At 41.1% G+C, this 27191-nt stretch overlaps 1 protein-coding gene across 2 annotated transcripts in view; it reads left to right on the top strand.

Moving 5' to 3' along the window:
• LOC110040996 (dynein heavy chain domain-containing protein 1-like) overlaps positions 1-27191 on the top strand; it is a 51972-nt gene that overhangs the window by 7241 nt on the left and 17540 nt on the right. For both annotated transcript variants that reach the window (XM_089285307.1, XM_089285308.1), the window contains exons 7-39: positions 531-635; positions 1100-1201; positions 1511-1708; positions 2249-2419; positions 2808-3107; positions 3669-3761; positions 4996-5130; positions 5540-5635; positions 6114-6248; positions 6492-6723; positions 7345-7560; positions 7949-8117; positions 8625-8773; positions 9826-10187; positions 11083-11334; positions 12093-12188; positions 12686-13000; positions 13455-13592; positions 14160-14304; positions 14947-15209; positions 15736-16014; positions 16774-17056; positions 17490-17655; positions 18184-18543; positions 19088-19277; positions 19533-19631; positions 20415-20691; positions 21313-21578; positions 22218-22516; positions 23458-23717; positions 24265-24992; positions 25412-25504; positions 26020-26185. In XM_089285307.1, the coding sequence (XP_089141433.1) occupies positions 531-635; positions 1100-1201; positions 1511-1708; positions 2249-2419; positions 2808-3107; positions 3669-3761; positions 4996-5130; positions 5540-5635; positions 6114-6248; positions 6492-6723; positions 7345-7560; positions 7949-8117; positions 8625-8773; positions 9826-10187; positions 11083-11334; positions 12093-12188; positions 12686-13000; positions 13455-13592; positions 14160-14304; positions 14947-15209; positions 15736-16014; positions 16774-17056; positions 17490-17655; positions 18184-18543; positions 19088-19277; positions 19533-19631; positions 20415-20691; positions 21313-21578; positions 22218-22516; positions 23458-23717; positions 24265-24992; positions 25412-25504; positions 26020-26185 (7138 nt within the window). The remainder of the gene's footprint in view (positions 1-530; positions 636-1099; positions 1202-1510; positions 1709-2248; positions 2420-2807; positions 3108-3668; positions 3762-4995; positions 5131-5539; positions 5636-6113; positions 6249-6491; positions 6724-7344; positions 7561-7948; positions 8118-8624; positions 8774-9825; positions 10188-11082; positions 11335-12092; positions 12189-12685; positions 13001-13454; positions 13593-14159; positions 14305-14946; positions 15210-15735; positions 16015-16773; positions 17057-17489; positions 17656-18183; positions 18544-19087; positions 19278-19532; positions 19632-20414; positions 20692-21312; positions 21579-22217; positions 22517-23457; positions 23718-24264; positions 24993-25411; positions 25505-26019; positions 26186-27191) is intronic.

Genomic DNA, 27191 nt, shown 5'->3' on the forward strand with positions numbered 1-27191 from the left:
GGTGAACTATAAGTTCCCGTAGTTGACAGCGGTGTCTTGATACATGCATGTGCTTGCACCTGGAGTCCATGTGCTCCTGGACAGAGACAGGTTGGCAGCCTTCACAGCCATAGCATTCCAGGATTTTCCAGCCATACATGTAGGAGCAGTCTCCATCTAGGAGCTGGCTGTCAATAGTGGAAGCTCCTGGATGTCTCAGGCACCCAACCTCCATTTAGCGATGCAGTTGTTCAAGGTCACTATCATCAGTGGCAGATGCAGAGTTGGAAGGAGGGGGGGGGGGGGGGGGGGAGGTTTTTGGGGTTTACATGTCTGGCTTTGTAGGATGTTATTTGATGTATCTCTCATCCACTTTGTTGTATGCTCATTATCTCAATTCAAAAAGTATATCTTGAGCCTGGCTGACCAATGCACCTACAGTACAGTGTGTGCCTCAACATTTGATTGTTTTCGGTTATGTAGTGAAGGCAAAATGACATAGTTGGGATTGATTGAGTGGGTGTATTTACATTGATTGTGTATATTTTTAGGTGTGGGCAACCTGGGAAGGTTTCTTGTTTGGTCTTCAGGAAGCATCAGACTTCGTGGAAGTCCACAAACCGGTAGTCACTGAGAAATTGCTGGAGACAATCAGCGTGAGTATTTGTGTCTGAATCACTATCAAGCACCACAAGCACTGCAAAGCGATGTCTACTATGATCATTGTATTAGTCAGCGGTTTTCAACTGAGCATCGTGAAACCAAAACCAATTGAAAGTGATGACTCTGCCAATCACAAAGGACACATTCAGGCAATCCAATTAACCAGTCAAAACTCAAAGCAAAGTGGGTGAGTGAGTCATAATTGGTTTTGAGTCTATTTCTGAATGGAATTAATAACAAAGGGGCGCAATTTTGTGCAATGCTAATTGTGTAGTGCACTTAAGTCCCTAATGAATAATCGAAGCATGAAATTACATTCAACATTCAGTTGAAAACTGCTCTGTCATCCACATGTTAAACCTTTTGTGAAATTGTTCTAAGTGAGACAGTTGAAGGCCTTTTCATTGTATGAAGCACAATTAATTGTTAACATCTAAAAATGCCCATTTGCCAACAGACTTTGGAACAATCTGCAGAAGAAATTGGCAACACAGCTACATCAGGACAATTTCTAGATCCAAACGAGAATCCATCAACCATCCTCCAATCTATGAGAGAGGTGAGATCATCCAAAAAAAAAAAGTAGTCTGCTGTAGCCTTGTGAATCTGAATGAAAATGTCGGCTTGATAAATGATAATTTCTAGTCAGAAGCGGTTTCAAAACTTCAGACTACAAGATTAGTTACCCATCACCCATCACATCATCACAAGGATTTCAACCTGGGCTGTGGCATGCTTGTATACCTTGTAGCCAGAAAATGACCAAACACAATACCAAGAAGACAGCATGATTGTAATTTTAACCATCATCGTCATTTGCTATGAGAAAACCTTTAAAATATCTGGTACCCTGGTCTTATCTTGACAGCTTAGGGAGAAATTTATCAACATTCGCTCCAAGCTGTCAGAGCTCAGTGAATGCCAGGCTATCATACTGGGGAACCAGTATGACTTGCAACATGTCACTGACATCCTTCGTGCCATCGACAAGAGGCAAGAGCTGTGGAAGTATTGCGATGTGTCATCACATACTATTCGGGAGTGGCTGCAGACAGTCTTTAAAAAGGTATGTAAGTTTTGAATTCAAATTCTAACATACATGGCATATAGTTCAGTGCCGCTCAAAAGTAAGTTACCACCTTCTCTTGAGATGAGAATCTTGTCTTGGGAGATGAGACTCTGTATCGAGAGACAAAAATCTCGTATCGAGAGACGACACTCTCGAATCACAAGATGAGACACTTGTCTTGCGAGAGCTCTTGCAAGAGCTTTAAAAAACTGTAAGTACAACTACTTGAAGTTCTCGGGAGATTTTAATAGCCTGTTGTAAAGCAAACATGCGACAACAACACAGCAAAAGTTTGGGTAGTACATGTATGTCTTATGAAAGTTTGGCCTCCCTGAGATCAAGGGATAGACCTGTGCATTTAGAATTAAACAAAATTTAAAGTCAATTACATGTACATGTAGGTTGTGCTATTATTGCGAATGGCATTGCCTGGCCAGTGTAGCATCCTGGTGGTACTTGTATGTAGGCTGGCATTTTTACCCTTCTAAGGCTCACTCTTTATGATATTTTAGGATATTGTGTTTTTATAATGTACAGATGAATGTCAAGAAAGCAATGGACAAACTTACAGAATGGAACAATGTTGGAAACAAACTCAGACATCATATTCCTGAAAATGATGAAGTGCTGCATTCCTGGCTGTCTCAACTGGAAGAGTTTTCACAAGACTTACCGTTCCTACTCCAACTCTCCAGTGACGCTCTTAAGGTAAAGTCTATGTACTGTATGTTGTTGCTAGACTTTATGACAGTGTAGCTTGGTATGAAATTTGAAGCTGCAGTGTGTACAGGTAACATCAGTTAAAGAGGTAGTGTTCCCTACTAGTTGTTAAAGCAGAAGGGTTGTAACTTGGCTCAGAGGTGTAAGTCCCTGTTGCTGCCAGTAACCGATTTGTTAATAAGTCCACATCAGGAAGTCCTTGTGCCAACAACCTGCTTTGATCAGGGGAATAGATTTATTTATTTGTGTTTTCTATTTCTTTCCTTTTGACCAATTTACTTTGATAGGACTTCTTAAATTCCTTTCATATTATCTGTTGTAAGGCAATCAAACAATTGAACACTCACTTTTTCTGCTGCAAATTGTCTTTCAACAGCCACGGCACTGGAGGGCTCTGTTTATAGGGATGGGCCAAGACTACGACCCTTCCTGGGAATTCACAGTTGCAGATCTTCTCTCATTCAATCTTGGTCGGTACAAGGATCTGGTAGCATCCATCTGTGCTGGGGCTGCAGCTGAATATGCCTTGGAACTTGAGCTTAACCGCCTGGCTTGGGCGTGGCAGGAGAAAGACTTCAAGCTTGCCAAACACATTCCACTGATGAGACCAAGACTGGGTGGTGAGAGAAAAAAAAGTGCAAAAGGAAAAGGGAAAAACAGACAGGCAGGGGCTGAGGTATGGACTCTACATGTATATATGTAGTTTAATGTGATCTGGTACAGCTTTAGTTATTTCATGTTTCTGGTAGTGTCAGTGTTCTTACTCAAGTGTTTTGTAGAAAACATTTATCGTAGCTTAAAGTTTGTAACACACTGGTAAAGGGACCTCTGTCCACCACAATTCATGATCATTTATGATCTTGCTTTCAAAACCAACTCTTGGTTACTAGATAACAAGATCTCACTTAGGTACAGTGTAATCCTACTATGACTCCAGGAGTTCTTTTTGACCCATTCTAGTTTGGAACGCGAGGGTGAAGAACAATGAAGAGTCGATAGCTTATTTATGCCCAGAATGCCCAGGGTTGCAATGCCCTTGGACAGCAGTATCTGAACCACTATTAATTAGAGAAGAAGCCTTACAATTGACAAAGGAGCACATCTTATGTACTACTTGACCGTTTTAAATAATGTTGTTTTCCTCCTGTTCAACTTGCTGTAAAGTATTAAGTTCATTTATCACACGATTTCTTTACCCTTTGTGTAACATTTAGTATTTTGTGTTACAATTGAACAGAAGGCAAATCTGAAGGCAAAACCAAAGACTCCAGCCTCGGTACCTGACATGTTCATTCTCATCGGTGTGGGTGAACTGAAGTGCATCATTGAGGTACAAATTACTTAAATTGTACATTGTAATTAAACACTCCAGAAAATACTCCTGATTTTAATCAATTAAATATTTTCGTTCGCACGCGATTGGTTCAAATGCGTCACACGACTGAATATGCGCCAGCTAAAACTTAGGAATGTACGAGTGATACATTCCCCAATTTTCAAAACCGTGCATGTTGTAAAAAATATTTGAAGGATAATAAACACAATAGCTTCCACTTGGGGCAAAAATAAGCTCAGATATTTTTCTTCGGAAGTTATCTGTTTCTCAAAGCTCACAGTTTTCCTTGAGCTACGCTCTCGGAAAACTGTTCGCTTCTCGGAACAGATAATGTCCGCGGACAAATGTCCGAGCATATTTTCGCCCCAATACCAACTAAAACATTATGCTCATTTTGTGGTGTGTTTTCTATCTATTTGTGCTCCATGCTATAAAAAGGTTTAATTTCTTAGTTTTTGTTCAGTGAGTAGGTCATTTAATCCACCTTTTGCTCCATTAAATATTTACAGATCTATCTAGGCTGGAGTATGGTTTGGTAATTTAACAAGGGGATGCTGTTTTCCCTAATTAATATGCTCATTAACATGCCCCAAAACAAAACTGGAAACACACTCACACTTGCACTCGCAGTTGCTTGTATGTCTGCAGTAACTGCATGTGAAAAGTTATCCTGTGTTTGTTGTTCTAAGCTATCAACCAATAGGTACTTTTGCGGGATTAAAACATATTCAAGGCTCTCATTTCTTTTGTATGTTTTTTGAGTGCGTTTCATGTCAAATGTTTTGTGGAGCTTAAAAGTCAACGTCAAAAATGGAAGACAGAAATTGAACATAAGCAGATAACCTTTCTGAAAAGTTATGCATAAACATGTAAACCGTATTCAAAATTCATGCTAATGCTGATTGGCTTGGTCATGCTTTAAACATTCTGATCCTGGATATCAAATCAAGAAGATAATCAAGTTAACTAAATATATTAAACAAATGACAATATTTAGAGAGGAAGCAACATCAGCTTAGCTGGTCGATTTGGAATTTGAAGTGTTGGTTTATCCGGAGGAAGGAAAACCAGAGAACCCGGAGAAAAACTGTCTGTACAAGGGGAGAACCAAGAACAAACTCAACCCACGTAGGATACCGAGTCGGAATCGAACTCGGCCACATTGGTGGGAGGCGACCACTCTCATCACTGTGCCATCACTGATCCCCAAAGTAATGTTATTTTTCAGGACAATCTGGTCACCTTGAACGTCATGTTGACGTCACCTCATGTAGCAGATTTGAAACCATTGGTGGAGACTTGGATAACTAATTTACAGGAAGTAGAAAACATCACTGACATCTGGGCAGACTGCCAGAAAAAGGTATTGGCAAAGAGTTCAGTTCTAGTGATGGTCGACAGACATCTTATAGTAGCAAAGGCGTGCTGTATAACAGTATTGATTAGTTATGGATAAAAATCTATGTTGAATGCAGTGAAAAGATGTAAAGCATGGAGATCTTGTAGTAGCAAAGGTGTGTTGTGTAACACTATTTTTTAGTTATGGATGAAAATCAATGTTGAATGCAGTGAAAAGATGGTAAAGCATGGAGATCTTATAATAGCAAAGGCGTGTTGTGTAGCAATATTTATTGGTTATGGATAAAATCAATGTTGAATGCTGTGAAGAGATTATAAAGTATGGGTGAAACAAATAACTACATACCGTTATACTTTCAATCAATTGCAAAGTTAAACGTAAATGTTGTTTTTATCTTTGTTCACCATTTTAGTGGCTCTATCTCGGTAACGTTTTTGCTGAGCCAGAATTAAGGACGTCCTTGGGGGACAGCACTCAAAGGTTCACTGATGTTGATGAAAAATACAGGGTAAGTTAATCCACGATATAACAGATAGCTAATATGTCTGTACAGTATTTTTAATCTGGATCTGAAGTAAAGGGCTTAACAAAGAGGGTGCCAGGTTCTTGTACTACAACTGATTCTACCAGGGCCTGTACCAGGACAGGAAAAACCCGGGTCCAGTTGCTGGGGGTGAGTACACTATTCCCTTGGGAAAGTGAAAATGGAGTTGGGGTTTTGGTCTTAGTCTGAATAAAAATGTCAAGTTGATAAATGATAATGTCCGGTCAGAAACTATTTGAAGACTGAGTTGAATGACAATGAGTTGAAATGTTGGATCAATTTAAAATCAAGGCTTACGTTTTGTTCGTGTTCGTTCGTCGTGTTCGTGCGATTGCCAATACAATAATACCATTAGATTAAGAACAAGGTTCGTTTTTTCATGGTATATAATTCCTTGTGAAGTTACATGTAAGCTAGGTTTTCTTTTCCGGTTGTCACTTAGGAATTTGTTAAAGTGATTCTCAGGGATCCCAAAGTCCTGTCTGTGCTGCCATTAAAGAAAAGAGGAGAGAAAGGTTGGCGTGATCTACAAGGTGTCTCCCTCAGGGAACGGTTGTTGGAGTTGATTAGAAAGGAGGTAAATCATGATTTGTGCACTTATCAGTAATTCTCACACACCACTCTGACTGGTGGCCATGTCAAGCTGACTGCCGCTGCCTGACCTTTATTGCAAAATCAAAGCTAATACAAATAGCATTACGCTTAAGGCTGGAAATACTTCGTTTTGCCCACTCAGCCGTTTCACTCTTATGACAGTAGTGTACATGTACTTGATAAGCGTACAGTAGTGTAATAATTTACATTTTCTGTTTGGTTGCAGGAGGAGTTGATCAGAACGGTTGAAGAATACATTGAGAAGACCCGTGTGGCGTTTCCACGTCTCTTCTTTCTCAGCGACAATGATCTCCTCAGTCTACTTGCTTGGTCTCGTAATCCCAAAGATTTGCTGCCCTTTGTTAGAAAGTGCTTTCCTGGGATAAAGAACCTTCAGTTTGCCTTACCAAGGGATGGTAATTTGAGGTTGGCTTCTTCACTGGATACAGCACTCAATGGTAAACATATTTACATTGTGTTAGGCTTCAAGTGTTGTTATCAGTGTTACTAAGAAAGGTTTTATCGGGACTATCAAATTGCACTGGTTCAAATCAAAGTAGCAATGTTCGTGCTAAACAGCAGCCTGATTAGCACTTTGATGTGCGTTTGAAAGAAGCAAGTCATTGTCGTGGAAAGACTTACTTGACGAATCTTTAGGTCCCTTTCGCTTTTACCGGAGCTTTTTCTTGTCAGCATATTTGTGCAGTGTGGTACAAGTTGTTAAAGATATTTGTCTTACATTTTTATGCCCCCTTTGAACTGCTCATGCTTCAAATTCATCAAGGAATGATTCCCTGACTCCCTAGTTACCGTTTTCAATGTTGTACATTTGCGAAGGTCTGTGGCATATGAATACCAAGATTAGAGTGTAGTAACAAATATCAAAGTGATCACTGATTCAGCCAACTGCAAGCGAAGGAGGCCATATTAAATCAAGGAGTCTACACAGGGACAGCCACCGACGTTTGCGTACTAGGGCTTAGGATTCACCTCTAGTCGAAATCGAGCCCTTTAGTACTGTAGCTATTGGACTCCCATGCTTTGAACAATGTCAATTTACAATGCCTTTTCTCCTCCAGCCCATCTTCTACAAGTAACTGCCATTGAGGGCTTGTTAGAAGAAGTAGTTCCTCTATTGTCTGTGATCCCTGCATCACCTCGACCACAAAACTGGCTCGTCACGTTAGAAGAGAAAATGAGGAATACTCTAGTGCAGTGTCTCGCTGAATGTGTGGAAAGAAGGCTTCATGGGAGAGAGAGTCCTAGTAAACTATTGGAACTTATGACCACTCTTGGTGAGAACCTAGTTTTATTTGTTGTTTAATTAGCGAAATCATCCGTATCTTGAGAAGGTTAAGCTCTCAGTGTTTTTTTGTGAGTGGCATTGTGTTACAGTAATGACAATCTTTGACTGTCATCGAAAACTGCCATGGGAGGAACAAATCCTGTTTCAGTTTGGTTGTGGTAAATTGGACACAGGGTGAATGGCAATCCCTGTTTTGTTTGGTATCAACAACTAACAGTTATGAGCAGTTATGGTTATGAACTGTCCGTGTTCAGATCTACGACAGGGACACTTCACAGTTTTTAGCAAAAAAAATTAATTGCCATGGAGGTTTATCGTCCTTCGAATTTTCTTGTCTCACACAATGATTCCATGTTCTTTTTTCTCTTCTCATGCAGGACCACAGGTTGTTCTTCATCGGGATGAGAACAGTTCAACAGATACAAGTCGTAACATTATGCTGAAGTTTCCCAGTCAGTGTGTAGTGACGGCCGAATCTGTTGTGTGGACCAAGGACATGAGTGAGGCTTTACATAATGGAAGTTTACGAGAACTGTCAGATCTAAGGTACGCCTGTCGTCACTGAGCAATCAATGTCGACTCTTACGGATGTTTGACTTTATTAATCTGCTCCCTACTGCGCATTGTAGAAACGTTAATGAAAGCGATTTTTTCACCCATTCACTCCCACAGTCAATTTGCAAGTTAACATTAAGCATGCTATACACGGAGAGGATAAATAGTAATTATCATGGTATCAGATCACGGGTACGCAATTCACGCAAAAGGCTAGTTTTAATTTAAAATGTAGACAATAAGTATACAGTAGAAGAAAGTGCACAGTATAAATAAGTCTTTGGGTGAGAGGATGGGCAAATTTTCGGCTTTCGACCTTGACGTTGTGCCTCCATAACACTGCCTCTCTGATCTGATTAATAAAGCCTGTCTATTCCATTTTGTAGCATAGGCCACTGCAAAAACTCCTCCACAATCCCTCTGTCCCTGGCCAGGTGTCCCGTCTGCGTCTCAGAGTAGCCCTCTCACTAACGTTAAATACTTCATTGTCTTTCATAGTAAATCTCTCGGAGCTTATGTGGAAGACTTGTCACTGGCTATCAGGAAGAACTTGGAACGCAAAGACTCCAGTACAGCCCATGGCCGTGTTGAGTTACAGTTATGTGCCCTAGTTGGTCTGGCAATTCATCAAAGAGATACTATCACGGGTTAGTGTAGGATTATGCTGTAGTATTAATTAATTTTGACTGGCCATCGGAGGATGGCAGAGAACTGCATACATTCGCTATGTCAGTTAATTTACCTCTATCAACGTGACGTCTTTTATCAAAAATCTAAATGAAAAAATTGTGCGCTAAGGTATTGAAATTAAACTCGGAGCAGAATCTCGAAAACGTAGTCGGAGGGAAAAGCGTGAGGTTTTTTTTTTCCCCAAGATATACTGTATGTTCTGAAATGGTTGAGGTGATTGATAGCTAGGGCCTCCACTAACTTCACATTTAGTTGTCGTCAACGATTTGCTATCGACAACTTAAGTCTAGTCTGTGGGAGCCCTTAGTTACCCGGATTCTCTTTTAGCCAAACTTTTTCTTGGATTCAGAGTTCCCACTAGTTTTGATAGTTAAGGGTACAGTTTTAAAGAGTTGTTGTTGTTGCTGTTTTTTTTTTTTTTTGGCTTTTTCGGGGCTCCTTTGCCTATTCTAAAATGTTGTATTAGACTTGAGCACTGGAAACTGTTTGCTCCATACACAAAATTTTGCGACGGTTTAGGTTTACAGCCATAGATACGCATCGATCGAGACAAACGTTGCACTTCATTCGTTTTTTAGTCGAATCATATTTTAACCAGTGAAACACCTCCAGCCATTTAGGACAAAATTTGCGTTTCTTCACCTGGATATCATCACCCGCTCCTTATCACTTTCAGTTTTCTTCGTTTCCTTTTTTCAGGGTTTGAAGGCTGAACAATAAATTATCGAACCAACTCTTTTGTGTAGACATGACCCAACGAATGACAAAGTGGCGGCTCAAAAGATACGCCATGGTGAAAGCAGAGATTTTTGGGTAGAGCCCTTCGGACCCAGCTTCGTAACTAGTCGGAACTGTGCGTCCATTTCTTTGTGTGCACAGTATAAGACGCACACCTGTGCGTTAATTATAATGGGAACGCTGGGATTACTGTGTTCACATTGAGGTGGGAATTAGAGCTGTGAAAATCTACTGAATTTTGCTTCTCACATTTTTGGTATATCGTATGCAGAATTCATCACCAATGGAATCTCAGATGTGAACAGCTTTGAGTGGAAAAGCCAGCTTCAACACCACATGGAAATGAAGAAGGTTATAACATCTGACTATCAAGGAGAAGGCGAGGTCCGACCTGGCCCTTCTGTAATCCCCATTAAACACTTGTATGATATGGGCCTCTGCAGTGTACACCAGCTTGGTACCAGTTTCGTATACGGGTATGAGTACCTTGGCCCCACGCCTCGTCTTGTTGTGACACCCTTAACCCAGAGGTGCTTTCTGACTCTGACCATGGCACTGAGGTCTTACCAGTGTGGGGTTCCTGTGGGACCTGATGGTATTGGGAAAACAGAGACAATCAAAGACTTGGCTAAGGTAGACCATGGTGTTTCCTTTTATGGTTTCTTAACGTGCATGTATAGAAGACATGTTTTATGTTATTGTTATAGAATCATGATTGATAGATTGATTTATCGATGCTGTGAGTTCCACAGCGGTGAGTAGTGAACCAAAAAGGGTATATAAGTACGCCTACTTAAAAAAGAAACAACAACAACAACAGCAACAACAAACAGCAACAACAAGTTGTATGAAGCTTATTAGTGATCTAAGTATTAAAACATGGCTTTTTGGGCAATCATTGCACGCCCTTTATCTAAGTTATTTTCGAAATGCATCATCGTATAATTAGCGTCAAGTGAGAAATGTCTAAAAGATTAGTTGACGCTGTAGAGGAATAAGTCTGTCATAACTATGTTGAAATTACGAGGAACCAACAACAAACTTGACCTTCGTATGACTACAGGTTCAGGACACGAACCTGGACCATACTGATCTGTTTGAGGCACGTGCGCCATCTCCGCTCCCCCATGAAGGCCCAGTCCACACTGCGCTGGAGGAATTTTAAAACGCAGCTTTATTTCTTCGGTTAGGCCTACCGTCCACATTTATCCGTCACGAAAACGGAGCTTTTCGAAAACGCTTTTCAAACCGGTGGAATTTGAAAACGCTGGGTTTGAAATGGAGCTTTCTGACAACGATGATGTTACGATGATCATGTGATTTCCCTGCTCGAGATTTACCCAAACACAAATGGACTCTGATTGTTTCGTTTTCAAATTGCCCTGGCGCAGTACGGACGGAAAACATTTGACGCGTTTTCATATTGAAACCTCCGCTTTCAAATTCCTCCGGCCTATTGTGGACGGGGCCTAATTTTAATGAAAGCGTCCATGAATGTCACCTGAAATGTTGTTTGTTTGTTTTTCAGACTCTTGGACGGCATTTGGTCGTGTTCAACTGCTCAGAACAGTTGACATCCGCCATGTTGGTCCGTTACCTGTTTGGTACGATCAGATCAGGAAGCTGGACCTGTTTTGAGAATGTCGACTGCGTGGGGCCTGGGATCCTGTCTACTCTCGGCGAACATCTCTCCAACATCAGGATATCACTGAAATGCTTGGAGAAGTTTGTCCTTTCACACTACACTGCAAGAAGATACGCCAAGACAGATGACCAGAAGGTATGTTTTTATCCATCCAGGTCTCAAAACGTTTTTTGGTCCTAGGATTAGGTGGGGTAAATATAAGTAAGATCCTTCTAGATCGTGTGCATTTAGGATAGTAGAACGCTTAACTCTGTACTAGTGCTTTGCTTACGGAAGCAACGTCTAACGCTGAAAACCCAGGAATTTAAAGACAGAGAGGTGTATACGCCTGAACCTTCTTGTACGGAATGGAACCTCTGTTTATTATTAATTTATATTGAGAATATGTGAATAAAAAAGCTCTGTAATTACAAGATTTGAGATTTTGTTACGGCTTTCCGGGTGCGAAAACTTTTCGGGACCTTCGAGAAACAGGCGCCAGCTGGATTAGCTTGATCTTAGGTAATTTGAAGGTCAACCTAGTGTGACTGTTTATTTCAGCAGTAGACCACAAGCTTTTATGGTTTATAGGCTGATAAACCAATCGGGATGTTGGAAGAACACGAGAAGAATTCGTAAATCACGAGCCGCAGGCTAGTTATTTACGAATTCTGCGAGTGTTCTTCCAACATCCCAAGTGGTTTACCATGCCTCTAAACCATAGAAACTTGTGGTCTATTGCTTTTATCTAATAATTCAGAAGACAGGCGAAATTTCCATGAGTCTACTGGCACAATAAACCATTTCTGATTGACCAATCAGAGCGCGCGCATTCATTTGATTATTATATAAAGCTAACTAATACATTTACTCATTGCTCATTCTACTTGGTCTTGTCTTCATGGTGCTTTTAGAACGGTGAAACACCCAAACGAAGGAACAGCTTGGCCAGTCTAATCTCGCTGCCACAAGAAGGCTTTTCACCTCACTACAGGCCAAATCAAGCATCGGTAAGGCTAAAATTTGCTTCACTGTTTTCATGTCATATCTGCGACGAAACACAGCTGTATGGGAGGATAATCATTAATGTGTAACCAGAAAACAGTGTAGTTTTTCAATATTTATGTACGAAGATGTTCCGTTGAAAAGCGAGCTAAGATATTGATTCAGACACTTAAGCTTTGTCCAGTGTACAGCCTGTATATCACTGCCGTCGATTTTTACGTAAATTAATTATTCAGTGATCCCTGTGGCTTGACAACAATTGATGCTGTTACATGGGATGAATAGTGGTGGTACTTTTATTTTTGTTTTGTTTGCTTGTTTGGTTTTTCGCTTTGAGATATCAAGAAAAGACGGGAGGAAATGTAAATTAAATAACAACAACAACAGCAGCAAGGAAATTAGGACTGTCAACGGTAGGAGTGGAAGGGTCAGGGAACATCATAACTTTTATGGCATTTTTTTTAACATGCACATATTTATTTCGTTGCTTGTTTCATTTCAGGGAGAGCACCTTTCTAAAAGAAAGAGGCATCTGTCCATCTCAAAAGAAAGTGATCTCCAAGAAGCAGATTATTACGATGATGTAAAACTTCAGCCGTTGTCCCCACTAAAACAACAACCCAAGCTTCCTCAGACATTTCAAGACAGTTCAGCACGGGTGCACAAGAAGCAAATCAGCATCAGAGAGTTTGAAATGCCGTTGTTGGGTAATATTGTCTGGGAAGGGCAGTTCATGGCGGCTAGTGGGATGTATGGTTGTTTCATGACCATGTCTGGTGGCTTCTGTTTAAATACTAAGCTGCCAGACAACTTTAGGGTGAGTCTCTATACTACTCTCACGGTATTGACTTGGTAAAGGGAATGGTTTTTATGGCCCGGTGTTTTCACTTTGAAAACGCATCAAATGCTTTCCGTTCACACTACGCTGGAGAAATTTGAAAACATAACAGTCACCGCTCTTTTTGGATTTGTATTTGAGGAAAACTTGGGCAGGGGAAATATCATGATTGTCGTAACCTCATCGATTCCGAAAAGTTTCGTTTTCAATATGTTTTACATCTACAAGAAAACGAAAAGCCGGCGTTTTCAAATTCCTCCAATTTGAAGAGCGTTTGCGAAAAGCGCCGGTTTCGTGACGGATAAGTGTGGACGGTAGGCCTAACCGTAGAAATAAAGTTGCGTTTTCAAATTTCTCCGGCGTAGTGTGGACGAGGCATAAGAGAACTTTTGTTGCGTGCAGTCTTATTCTTTGTATTCTTTATTATTGTCAGGCTCAGCTCAGACCGGTCTCCATGCTCTTTCCGAATAGTCTTCCTGTGCTTGAAGTATGGTTGGTATGCTGTGGCTTTACTGAAGCCAAGCCACTTGCTTTGAAGATCAAAACCTTCCTCAAGTTAATCAATGAACAGGTAACAGAAATGTCCTGCCTGATAAAGCTAGCTGTATACTAGCAAGCTGAATCTTTAGAGACATTTTGAGTCGATCATCTAAGCGCCTATAGCTAACACTTCATTAAATCTGTTTTATTGCTGAAGTTTCTTTGCTGTATACCATCGGGCAAACGTCCGAGTTCCCTTTTGCCTCTGTTCCAAAACGAGTCTTCGTATGAAACCATTCATATGAAAGTGAGTTCCACGTACATGTTACAAATCAATCTCATTTTCATATGAAAAGTTTTGCACGAGAACTCGTTTTGAAACAGGCACATGGTAACTCGGAAATGGCCGAATGGATTGCTTCAAGGCGGATATATTGTGACAAATCTGACCATTGGTTTAAACCTGTCTGCGAATGCAACTTACTGAAATTCTTTCTAAAGTTTCTTACTCTGTCCTAATGTAGGTGCCAGGAAGTTTTCTCGAGGAAGCAATAAATGACTGAAACAATATCACTTAAAGAAAATACCATTACCTCTAAGAAAAGTCATGATACCAGATTCGAAAGCATCGCAGTTAAGTATGTCTTTATTTTGAAAGGTCTCTTGTCAGCCACAGTACTCGTTTGGATTGCGTAGTATGAAAATGGTAACCACCTTAGCTGGACAACAGCTGCAGAAGGACACGGCTAAGAGAAAACTGGCGACAATGAGTTCCATCAGAGAAGATCCGGAGGCCGATGCTGGTGAGAGTTACAAGTCCTTTTTTTGTGTGTGATTTTACATGAAGCCAAGATTTCTACTTTGTTCATCGAGCTGAACGTAGCCTTAGTCTAACGTCGCCAGTCGAATTTTTAAACTAATGCTATGGTAGTTGATCGTGTTGAAACTTAGTAACTGGAACCCAGGCGAATTCAGTTCGTCTATTTTGTGACATCAGGGGGAATTACTTAGTATTAATATAAAAAAGAACTGCTGTTGGTTGCGAACGTTTTGGCAACCTGCGAGAAAGACATCCTTCTAGCCAAGTGACCAGTGTTTACTTGTTGGTGGGGTTAAAAGAAGTCTAGTCTGATTGGTCAGTTTTTGCCGTGATGTTATTGGATGTAAAACTTGGGTACAGCTCGTCAACAGTGATTGGTGTAAGTTGACGATGTCGAGATGGATCATGTCTTGTTTGTAATTGGTCAGTTTTTTGTGTGTGTTATCATTGATTGTGGAAGCTATGTCAGTTGAACATTGTCGGTGTGAATCTGTTTAGTCAAGTTTACGTCGCGTCAAAATTTTCTTAGTGAATTACATGTGCTTTTTGGTATTGGTGAGTTGGTTTTCTTATGTACTGTGAATCTGAGATGCTGAAATTATGTTGTTCGTGATCTACATTACAGAGGCGATGCCAAGAAGTCCATTTCTGGAAAGTTTGGAGCGACGTCAGTCAGAAGAAAATGCTATAGTTCACTCCCTGTTCACGTACTTTGGCAACAAATTGTTGGCGGAGGATAAGGAGTTGTTTTCAAATGTAGTGGATCAGGTGTTCGCTCACAGTGTTCTGATGTCCGTGTCAACTGAAGGGGACTCGCAATTAGTTGACCAAGTCAAAGAACATCTTCAAGCCAACGGATTACAAGTTAAACAGGAAATCATCTCCAAGGTAAAATCTATCATTATTGATCACCAAAGTGAATGTCACAGCTCTGTAAAATCATTCGTATTTAGCTCCTTTACACCACTCTAAGAGGAGCATGGGTAAATAGTATTTAGTAAAGAAATCAGTTATAAGCGACATCTAAGAGTCCCATCACCCGAGGGTGGGTGGAGGAAGACTCTCATCACCCCCCCCCCCCCCCCCCCTCCGCGAAAAAAAGTAAAAAAAAAAAAAAGAAAAGAAAAGAAATAAAAAAAGAGGAAAAATTAATAATTGTTGGTTTGGTTTGAATATTTGTGTTTTAAGTTAATCCTAATCTAATGCTCTACTCGAATCTCTGTAGACCCCCCGTCAGTGTAGTATTGTTTTTAGCTAGAATCTCAAGCGTCTCCCGAGCGGGGTCTGAATCGACCATACCAAATGAAATAGAGATGTTTATTTACGCAAGTTTCTGATAAGGGCAAGGTTATTTTGATATTACTGAATGCGTGAGATTTTGTCATTCGGTTGTTGACTGTCTTTTCATCTTTAGATCCTTCAGCTTCATACTAGCCTACAAACAAGCCGTAACGTGATCCTTCTTGGGTGCCCAGGCTCTGGTAAATCCACCATATACACAACGCTAGCAAACGTGCTCAACGCCATGAATAGCCAAACAAGTCAACCAGTTGTAAAACACCGCAGACAGGATAGGAAAATAAGCACCTCTCTCAGATCTGCTCCTAAAGTGCCAGTTGAAGATATCAAAGAAGTGCTTTGGCCGCGTGTTGATCTGTCAGTCGTGTTTCCAAAATCATTAACTTGTGAAGAGGTGGGTCTTTTGGTAGTTATGACAAGTTGTGGTTATCATTGACGTTTGACTTGAAAGGATAATGTGTTCTTAGTTTTGGCGTAAAAAATGCCTAAATTAGTAAGTTTTGGAGGGACTGCTTTCCGTTAATATCTGCCAAATAATTAGACTGCCCATCTTCGGTAGGTCGGGTGATAGTTCTTTTCAATTTCCATTCACTATCACCAGTCAACTATCAGATGACCTGAGAGTGCAAAAGAGTTGGGCTCATATGCCTGTCCAAAATTTTAACAAGTTCAAATTAGACGACAGGGGACAACAACACGCATGCGTGTCGGCGGTAAGGCTATCCTGAGATTTTGTCCATGTCGCCAAGTCTCGTCGACTCTTTGGGTTTTAACCAGCCTAGCATGTAGAAAAACCTCTTTGGGAAGTAAATGATAAAACACTTCGTAGTCCAACCACCCAGTTAAGGGAACCCAGTCAATTTTGGCAACGTACAAAATTACTTTTTAAATTGAAGCAAGCCTGAAAAATAGTAGCATACTAAGATGGAAAACACCAAAGGGATAATAATAAACTATAAAGAAACAAGGATGGTTAAGGATGGAAAAGATTAACACGGATTACAAATGACGAACTTGACAAATCTAGGCTACACTTTTCAAGATTCGCAAAACGTGACGTAGCTCCTTTAATTAACCGAGTTATCGACTACTATAATAATAATAAACTGTGAAGTTTGGCACCTGAAAAAAGCTTCTTATCATGTATGCACAGTTGTTTGGAAGACAGAACCCTGACAGCCATCTGTGGGTTGACGGGCTGGTGTCCAAGTGGCTGCGAGACTCCACGCTGACCTGTGACACCATGGCAGAACTTCTCACGAGCCAGTCCTCTGAGAAACAACGTTTCGCTCGGATGATGGGTTCCCTGTCTCACGTGAAGAAGTGGTTGGTGCTTGATGGGCCGATTGATGACACGTGGCTGGAAAACATGGGAACGCTGCTGGATTCCACAAGAGCACTCAGTTTACCTAATGGAGAGTCTATTGTTCAGCCAGGTGAGATCATTACTCGAACAGTAGGCTTCCTAGTCACAGAGTCGAGGATTACTGTCAGCATTGTCGTTTTTCATCATCGTTGTTGTCTCGGATATTTAGCATTTCTTTATGGTTACAAAGATAACTCAAATCTTCTCTGCTTTCCAATGAGCTGCAGGAATGTTGATTGTTTCTTAGTGTGGTTAAAAATACTGCTGCCAGTGTTGCGATCGGTAAGGTACATTTTTGAAGACATTTTCATTAAACCGATTCTTTGCGTACTAAATATTAGGCGACTTTTGTCCATCTTCATGAAGGCTACAACGTAAACAAGTTTTGGTACTGCTCCACACTTCATGCCCGTGTACTGTCGGTTTTAATTCCAAATTACAGCCACTTATGCGCTTGTTTCTATTAAATACTTATCTACTTCAGTTTTTTGTTCGTTTTTCAGAAACTGTGACTCTCTTGTTTGAAGTGACAGACCTCACTCACGTATCCCCGGCGTTAGTGACTCGCTGTGGCCTTATCCACTGTCCTGAACCGCTTGTGGGATGGAAGCCAATCTTTAGGTCGTGGTTGAAAGGAGCACATGCCAGATGGGAAATAACCAACAGAGGGTAAGTGAAAAGATTCCTACACTTGCAACTTGCATTAAAAAAAAAAAAAAATGAAACTCGATATCGACAATTTGCAAGTAGCGCGCGTAATTGTTTACATTGCGTGATCCAAGCACGAAGGAATAGTTGGAAGAACTGGGCAGTTTGTTTATGTAAACTTGAGATGCAGTCGATGGTCTATATACAAAGTGCTTTCAAATTTTGGGAAAAGCGGCTCTTTTCCTTACACATTGGAAAAAAAAATCCACGTTTTGTGTTGTGTATGAAACGGTATTTACATAATTTGGCATGGATGCGAAAACTGCGTTATCGTCCAAACTAAGTTCACAGCCGATTAGCTCACTCAACTTACTCAACTGCCATGGTGGATCGCGATAAAAGCTTTAATTAAGGCCTTATGCGTTTCTTGGCACGAGGAAGTTTGGTAGGTTAAAGAGATGTCGATGTTATGTTTTGCCACTCCATCTTCCAATCCATCATTACTGTCTAGTATGTTAAAACGCTTTGTCTTCCTCGCATGTATTTCAGTTTGGGGATCATCTCAAGCTTAATGGACTACACAGTAGACTCGTCGTTGAAATTCCTTAGCGAGCACTGCCAGCCAGTGCTTACATCAGGATACGGTTCCACTAACAAACCTTCTGAGACAGCCGCTGGAGTGTATGAGGTTCAAACGTTGCTCCGCTACCTCTCGGCCATCTACGATCGACACATCCTGCGCGAGGCTGAAGACAGTCAGATGCAAATGATCAATCAAAAACAGCGCCAGTCAAACAGTTCTATCAGCAGCAGGCAGAGCTCAGGAATCTCAGCCAGTGACACTGGAAGAGTCGTGAGCTCTTTTGCGTTCGCGTTCGTGTGGGCATTTGGTGGTCACTTACATGAAAGGTATAACAAACTGCTTGTGTAATATATATTTCGTCACTGGAAATTAACAGTTTTCGTTTCTGTTTGCTTCCTTTCTTTTCAGTTTAGTTCAATTTATTACAGTTTATGTTAGTTTAGTTCCAATAATCACCACGTTACAGTAATATAACTGATGTATGTATCAATAAGAGAGTAGGAAGCCCATTTTCCCTCGTTTTTGCAATCTCTGTGTTTGTGCAATATTTGTGGAAGTACTCAAAGGCTTTGGAATTTATTTACTATGTTCTATGTTATTTCAACAAGAAGACGTCTACAGCTTTAGCCTAAATTGCGTGACTAGGAAAATCTCTAGTGCGACCATTGAATCATTGATCTCAGATTTTCGTGTTAGTTGCTCTTTGACACAACATGAAAGAAGAGTTTACTATGCGTTTGCCTAGGAAGCTTTAGCTGCAGCAGACAAACACAGGGCGCGAATATCGGGGTTGCTGCTGAGACGAGACAAAATTCACTTCCCATGTTCAAGTCCACTAAAATTGACTTTGATCTCCCTCTCTTGAATAAGATACGCTGCGAAGTTTGATGAGCATGCGCGTCAGCTGCTCTCCGCTGGTCCTTACCCGGTACTAGTCCCTCCTGAGGGCTCAGTGTATGACTATTGCCTGGACTTTAGTAAAGGTGGACTGGTGAAGTGGGAGGAGAGACCTGGCACACAGTTAAAAACACTGCCTTCATCCTACACAGTCGTGACTGAGGTAACGTCACTTAGTCACTGTCAGTATATTAAACCAGAAGCATATTTTATGGATTAAGAGGAATATGTTTGTAAAAACCTTAAGGTATCACGGAAAAATATATGGCTGTCAAAAATGATCAACTTAAGCCCCTTTTTTTTTCGATAAACTTCAAGCCAAAACAATCATGTAACAAGTAAGGCAGTTTTATGAGCTCTCAAATTTAAGTTCGTCTGATTTTAATTTTGTTTGTTTGATTGTTTGTTTGTTCGTTAGTTGGACCGCTACTTCTACCTTGTTGACCTGATGGTATCTACCCGTCAGCCAGTGCTGTTAGTTGGTCCCTCAGGGATAGGAAAGTCTTCTCTGGTGCAGGTCAGTAAATATGGATTTTTTCAACATTTTCACTCTAGTCTTACATGTACCTCCTTAAGGCAGTTATGAGACACCAGGTCGCTATTGATGTCATTTTTGAAACTTCTCGAAGCTGAACAAATATTGATTGATTAAAGGACTTGAGAGTAGCTGCTTGATTTTTGGTTTTAATTTTCGACAGAAAAGCTTGGAATAGCGCTATCTCTTATTTACGAAATGTTCATCTCTTCCTTTTTTCCTACGCTGTCGCAACTCGCTGTTTGGGTTTCTACATGTACTCCTTACGAATAAACCCGCAAAAGAAACCTGTGGACAGCCAAATCGAAAAGTTACACACTTCACACGCTCAATTCCTTCCCGTTTGAAGGCGTTTGTAAGATTGTATACTGATGAATCTGTTCTGTTGAGGCGACCAGACTGTTGTTACATCTTGAGATTGGTTGTTGCCTCGAAGGCGACAGTTCTAAATCGAACAACAATCTATGTACATAGTAAGTTACTAGATCTACATGACTTCATAGAGGTTTTTCTAGTCAAGTCCCAGGATTTTCTTGACTGAGAAAAGAACTAAACTCGCAAAGAGATAGGACGTCTTTTTTCCAATGTTCACTAGAGAAATTACTGCGAGATTGGCCGCTTTAATGTTAGAGACGTTTAAGTTGTCTAGACACCTTAAGCGTCTAAGCGTTAAAGTCGTCTCGAGAGAGCTTTAACGTCCGACACGACATTAGCCTCCCCAGCATTAAAACGGCCATTTTTTTTAGCATTTGCTTTGTCTCACAGAACTTGATCAACCCACGGCACAGTGCCACCCGGATTTGCCTGTCCCCAGGCCTGACTTCAAAGCTGCTTCAAGAGGCGATCGAACACAAGCTTCAACAAATTCAACGCAAGGAGATGAGTCAAGTGTCATTTAAAAAGGGAAGTGTGGCAGTAAAGAATCTTCCTGGGTCCAAATCTCGTACCCAGCTTATGTTTCTTGACGATCTGAACTGTGCTGCTGTTGACGCTTTTGAAATTCAACCTCCGCTTGAGCTCCTGCGACAAATCCTCTCACAAGGTAATATTAGTTTTTCTCGTTACTTATTTCTTACTGGTGAGGGTGTATGCAAAGAGGTCAAGTCACATTTGTGTGCTCGTGTGCTCGCCTTGTCCTCTCCTCCCTTAGACGGGGCTGCCAGAGGTCAAGAAATGATCGGGAAAAAAAAAATTCAAGGTCAGGGAAACGTGAGAGAATTTCTTTTTTTTTTTAATCAGGGAAAATTGACATTTCGAAGAAAACTCAGGATTTAAAATTGAACTAATTGAGCACCATTGATTTAATACTGTTGAAGGCGGAAAGAAACATTTGGGGTCACTGTGATCTCAACGGTGTTTTTCCCTTAGATGTTAAGGAATAGGGAAAGTTTGTTGAAAACTTATCAGTCTTAATAGAAAGAACGCGGGCTGTAAGGGAAGGCTAGAAGCCGCTACTGTATCTGATATTTTTATTTTTATCAGGAATAGGTTAGGGAATTTTACGTTTTTTTTTCCCCTGCAATGTGATGGTGTATGCAAAGCAATCAAGTGCCTAGATTGTGTACTCGTGGAAACTAAATATGTTCACCTTTCGCTTTGTCCTCTCCACCATGAGATCACGTATCTTTAGTTTAACGTTACTTGTCGTTGACGTATCTTTCAGGCACGCTGTATAACAAGCAACGATATCATTTGTATAGAGTGCAACACCTTCAGTTCATGGCTGCCTGTGTACCTCCCGGTGCGGGAACCTCCTGTGGAGGAGTGGCATCGTATTCTATCAGTCATCGTTTGTCCAGGCTGATGACAGTCCTGTCATTCTTTCCACTGTCTTCTGATTCACTGGAGACGATCTACTCTTCAGTTTTTCTTTCTTGGTTGGAGGAGTTTCCAGCATATTCCCTAACCCATCACGAACATCTAGCAAAGGTAAACCAACTAGGGATACTTTGAACGTACATAGCTGCCAAGACCCAGGACCCAGTTGGTTGAAAGGTGGGCGAAGCTATCCACCGGATAAGTCACTGTCTAGTGGATTACAGACTGCAGTGTTAACGAAATAAGCTAAGCTATCCACTGGATAGTGATTTATCTGGTTGATAGCATTATTCACCCTTTAAACAACTGAGACCTGAAGTCAAAATCTCGGTTTTAATATATCAAGCACGACAGACTGTGTTTCACCACCTTTCCAATCACAGAGAAGAGAGTTGAAGATAAGACGGGCAGTGGAGTGCAGTGGAACCCCGCCTTACGAACACCCCGTTCATATGGCCACCTCGCCATCACGGTACTTTAAAATGGGTCGAGCAAAAGCTCAATCAGTCATTTTCGTATTTAAAGAATTCCTTTAACACGGCCACTCGTTAATTCGACCAGATTTTGTTGCCCATTGGTGACCAGATTAACGGGTTTCTGCTGTATTTTTCACGAACTTCGAGTCTTTTTATCTGAAAATGTCTTATTTAGACAGTTAAAATCGAAACGCGTGTTTATCAAGCTCGTATACGCTCCTTCACATCACCTGCATAACATTAACTATACTTGTGTGTAACCATTTTCCACTAGGCGCTGTCATCTGCAACTATTAAAATGTACAGCGTCATCCAGAAGGAACTTCGTCCCACTCCACTCCATCCTCATTTCCTGTTCACCCAGCACGAATTGTCGAGGGTCGTCCAGGGTATGACCCTCCTGTCCTCCCAATCCCGTGGACGGCCAAGGCCGCGAGCCAGGAGACGCACCCAGGGAGCTGGGGACACGGACCTGGAGAGCAAAACTGGATCCGTTGCAGCCGCAAGGAGTGATCCTGGTCTCTATATCAAGGAACAAACCCAGCGTGGAGGGAATGCTGGTAGAGGGAGAAGGTGGGTGAGCAAGTGACTTACAAACACTGTTGAAATCGTCACGTTCATTATAATTCAAACCATGTTTGGGAGTGGCTGGTTGGAAGAAGATTGCCATTTACTCATCGCTTTACCCTGTAACATTAGAGAGTTTGGGTTATTAAATCAATTTAAACGCTTTCTCTATCATAGTTTTTAAACACACGGCATTCATGAAAATCAGGTTTATAAGTAGAATGTTGTTGTAAGTTATTATAGCATTAGGGTTAGAATTTCAGGTTTAGGATCTTAGACATTTTAGTGGAATATTGTACCTGGTGAATTTTTTTTACCGTGTGTAAATAATGATTAAAGACTAAAGATTAAATTTCATGACGAAAAATCATCATCAACAGCAACAACTACAACAAGCAAACAAGAATGCATTATGTAGCAGGAATTATCATACCTTAACCCAAAAAGTTAAACCCAATCCTAATTTAACCCTTAACGTAAAAGAAAAGAAAACAACTGTTTATCATAAAACCAATTTAGTCTGCAGCCTCCAGTGTAGCATGTAGACTGTAGATTGAAATTAGCTCTCTACATGTATAAGGGTCAGAGTTACTTTATAGTAGAGTAATTTTTAGGGTAAGTGTTTTCAGTTAGTTAGGGTTAGACTGGCGTCTGAAGTTCATAGGCTCTTTCCTGTGTCCTTTATTTCTAAAATTTTGGTTGAATGGTTCGCATTTCGGAAAAACTACAATTTTCGAATTTTTTGGAAACTTCCCAAAACCGTTTCCGAACCATTTATCGCTGTTTCGAATGTTCCAGAATTTTTGGCTGAATGAAAAGCCCCCCTACATTTTATTCTAAGCACTTTTGCAGCTTCTGTTTTTTCTCCATAAAAATGTTTTTGTCGTATGGTGCGTTCTGTTTACATGTATCATATTTGTCTTCACTGGATTATTTTACCATTTCAGTTGGCCGTCGCTGACGAGCGATTCAGCTGAAAGCAAAACACCCGCTGCACTGTCTCCAATGATTCGCTCCATTCTTCGTCTGTGGTGTCACGAAAGCTCTCGTACATACAGTGATCGCCTGTTCACCGAGGAACAGCGGTACTGGTTCTCTTCTCTGTTACACGACTCCGTCGAAGAGTTCTTCTGCAGGGACAACTCCGAGCAGGGATCCGAAATGTTCTCTGTGGAAAAGCTAGAGATGGAACAAAAAAAATTGCGAGGTAAGTGGACGTTCTGGTAGTAAAAACAATAATTATTTACAATGAACACATTGTCACGTTACTATTGAACTCTGTGACTTTTCCACTTGTTGTCTCTTTACCAACTTGAAGCAGTAGGTTTAAGTAAGGGTGTTAATTAGTCAAACCCTTTCGTGTGAACCTGACCTTTACTAGTAGTGAGAAAAACATCAGTTCAAAACACAAAGGGTAGCTCGCGAGGTCCGTTGCAAAGAATAAGAATCATAAGCGCAAAAATAGGGATCGTGAAGAGTTTATCTTTGAGTTGAGCTGTAAGTTTTCAGCTGTTAAAAATCTAGACCAAACTATTTGCAGGCGATGTTTGGATTCAGTTATTTTTATTTCACGTTTAAACTATACATGTTAGCATATTTTCCAGTGTAACGCTTTTTTGTTTTGGTTACTTGATTCTTTTAGCAATGTAAACAGTGTTGTAGTCATTCATAACAATCACAACCGTTAACTTGATCGTTTCTTAATGAGAAACGCAGCCTGCATCTTGTAGATAACACTGTCTTGTTTATTGCAGAAGTTTTGCCTGGTAGAAATGCACCCCCACCTACTGCCAGTGATGAACAACTCGAAAACACAGGGGAGGATGAGGCATCCATGCAACCAGACGACTCCATGGCTCTACCAACTCAAGAATTACGGGCACCAAGTGATGAAAGTGCTGTTGAAGAAGACGAGGAAGAAGGTGAAATTGGTACTATTGTGACGGAAGAAAACCCTTTGCCGGAAGAAGCGAATGACGAAGCTGTCGAGATGGAAGACGACGAAGGGGGATTTCCTCCAAAAGTAGAAGAACAAAATGTGAACGACGTTGATCCAGATAGATTGGAAGTTCAAGAAGATGAAACTCTTAGTAGAGAGCCGACTTTAGCGGAGAGCACGTCGCTGCTTCAGCCAGTCCGTGTTAAGGTCACGTTTGACGACACTAGCGGTGTAAGCTACGACAAGAGCTATGATGGTCCCTTGATTTCGTCGGAGCAGTTGGCGTTTTCTGGCGAGGATCTTACAGACATCATTTTCTGCAAGCATTTTAACGCCTCTGTGACCGGGCGAGAGAGTAGTGCGAGCGAGGTGGCCAGCAAGAACTACCTTGAGTGCGCTGAAAGCATCTTGGAGCAAGGCATCAGGCGTTGTCTGGCTTCTTATAATGCTCAGGTGGTGGAGTCAGGCAGTGGAGCCAGGATAATGAACTTGGTGACGTTTCGTGAGGCCCTTCAACATGCAGCGCGTTTGAGCCGAGCACTGGTAAATCCTTATTTTCTTGCTTTACACGATATTTATATGATTTCACAGTCATCCTGAAACATTGAGAGCAATGTGCATCTCCCTGAGATAGACTAGAGCAGTTGCCCAACATCAAGGAATCGATGATGCGCGGTCAACTCTCAATAAGCAGAAAGCACAACGATCCGAAGATCAGTTCAGCCTTCAATATATAGTTTCTTTTTGTTTTTATTGACCTTTTTTTATAATTTTGATATCTTCAGAATACAGCATCTTACTTTTTCTCGGCCTTTAAAAGGCATTAAAAAAATGCATTAAAAACGCTTAAATAAATTTTAATAGAAGATTGCGTTAGGAAGCAGATAGCTACACAGTATAGATTTAGTGTTCAGCTTCTAGAACTGTCTTCTTACATTTATGACTGTCCTGTCTTTACCAAGGCCACACCAGGAGGTCATGCACTATTGTTGTCTGATCTTGGCTATGGAAGAAGGACGCTGACCAGGGTTACTGCACATGCAGCTTGTTGCAAGGTTGGTATAGGGTCTTGTCTCTTTTCCTTTCTTCTTATTTTTTCTTTCGGGTTTTTGTTGTTTCCTTTCTGCTACGGTTCCACTCTCGTTTTTAGTCGATCAGTTTGTCGGTCGGGCAGTCACTCATTTCCATATTTCTATCCTTCTGTTCCAATCTTCTTCCTTCCTTAGAGCCCGGTTACCCGATCGCCCGTCCGCCTGCCTGCCGGGCCATCCCTTCCCTCCTTCCCTGCTCCTTCCCTTTCTGCCTTCACCCGTCTCTCTCTCTCTACCCACCTTCCTCCCTCCCCTCTCCCCTTTTTGCCATTTACCTCCTTCCTCCCTCCCTCTTTCCCTCCCTTTCTCTCCCCCTATCTCCCTCCTTCATTTTCTCCCTTTCTCGCTCCCTTCATATTTCCTTCCCGTTGTCATTCTCCTCGATCTTCCTCTCCCTCGTTCTTTCCCTCACCAGGCTCTCCGCAATATACGGAAATCGGATTTTTCTTGCTATGTGTACCATTTTTTTCTTCTTTTAGCTCATAGAGGTACAACGAAGCCAATTCCAAAGTCAAGAGGACCTCAGACAGCAGATCAAAGTCGCGTCATTCATCACTGGTCTTCAAGGAAAGCCTGTAGTGTTGTTTGTACCAGAAGGCGTTTGTGATGGATCCATGCAGGACATCTGTTCACTGATGTCTGAAGGTAAATATCGCTTATTTTATCACTGCATCTCTTTTGTCAGTGTTGACAGCTGTTGATGGCCACAGTTTACTTTTTCCTCGTATATGTCAAAATGGGCTCAGTTTCCAGGAAATGTCAAGCTTTTAGTTTATCCAGGTGAACTTTCATAACATTGACAGCTTATTGTTCAACTCCGAGAATTCCAATCTTCTTCATGAAAGATAGAGTGTCTCTAAGCACGTCGCTTGGTTAAGAGGCTAGTCAAAAGGCCAGAAAAATCGTTAAGCTATTGTTGCTCAAAGAATGGTTTTTGAAAGAATCGTTGGCAATTTACCAGTACGTCCATCTTGCCGGCCGTAAGTTAGGTCGATAATTCAAGTCAATGAAAGAAAGGTTCTGTACACCTCTTTTTTCCTCAGCTTCTTGTGGGATGTAATTAATTTTTTCATAAAACTAGTAACAAAATTATAATAGCTTTTAGCTTAAAGCGGTTTTGAATTGAGTATCGTAAAACCAAAACCAAACCAATTACTTACCAATTAGACTACTCAGCTAGAGCGGTTTTCATTTGAGTGTCGAAAGTAATTGGACAATTACTTTGGTTTTGGTTTTGGTTTTACTACGGTTTGAGATTGGCTGAGTAGTCTAATTAGCAAGTAATTGGTTTGGTTTTGTTTTTACGACACTCCATTGAAAACCGCTCTAATCTTGAACTGTAGTGAAACCAAAACCAAAGCCAAAGTAACTGCCTGAAGTGATTACTTTCGACAATCGCTTGAAAACCGCTCTATTAGTCTCCTTAGACCTCCCTACCCATGTATACACTATTGCAACCACTATGATTTCAATCAGTGGAGATTTGGGAACCTATGGGCCTGGGACTTCCATAATTCAACACCTCGCGTGCATCAAAGGTTGATAGTTAAACTACTGATATCAGTCTTATATCTGGTCAAGAATTTTAGTCGAGGGAAGAAAGAATGGCGCTGTAATCTTCTCTTTCTTCTTTCTTCTTGCTATGCTAGGT

Source organism: Orbicella faveolata, unplaced genomic scaffold (assembly GCF_042242905.1).
Source record: "Orbicella faveolata isolate gen_17 unplaced genomic scaffold, um_ofav_v1 contig_13, whole genome shotgun sequence".
Classification (NCBI taxonomy): domain Eukaryota; kingdom Metazoa; phylum Cnidaria; class Anthozoa; order Scleractinia; family Merulinidae; genus Orbicella; species Orbicella faveolata.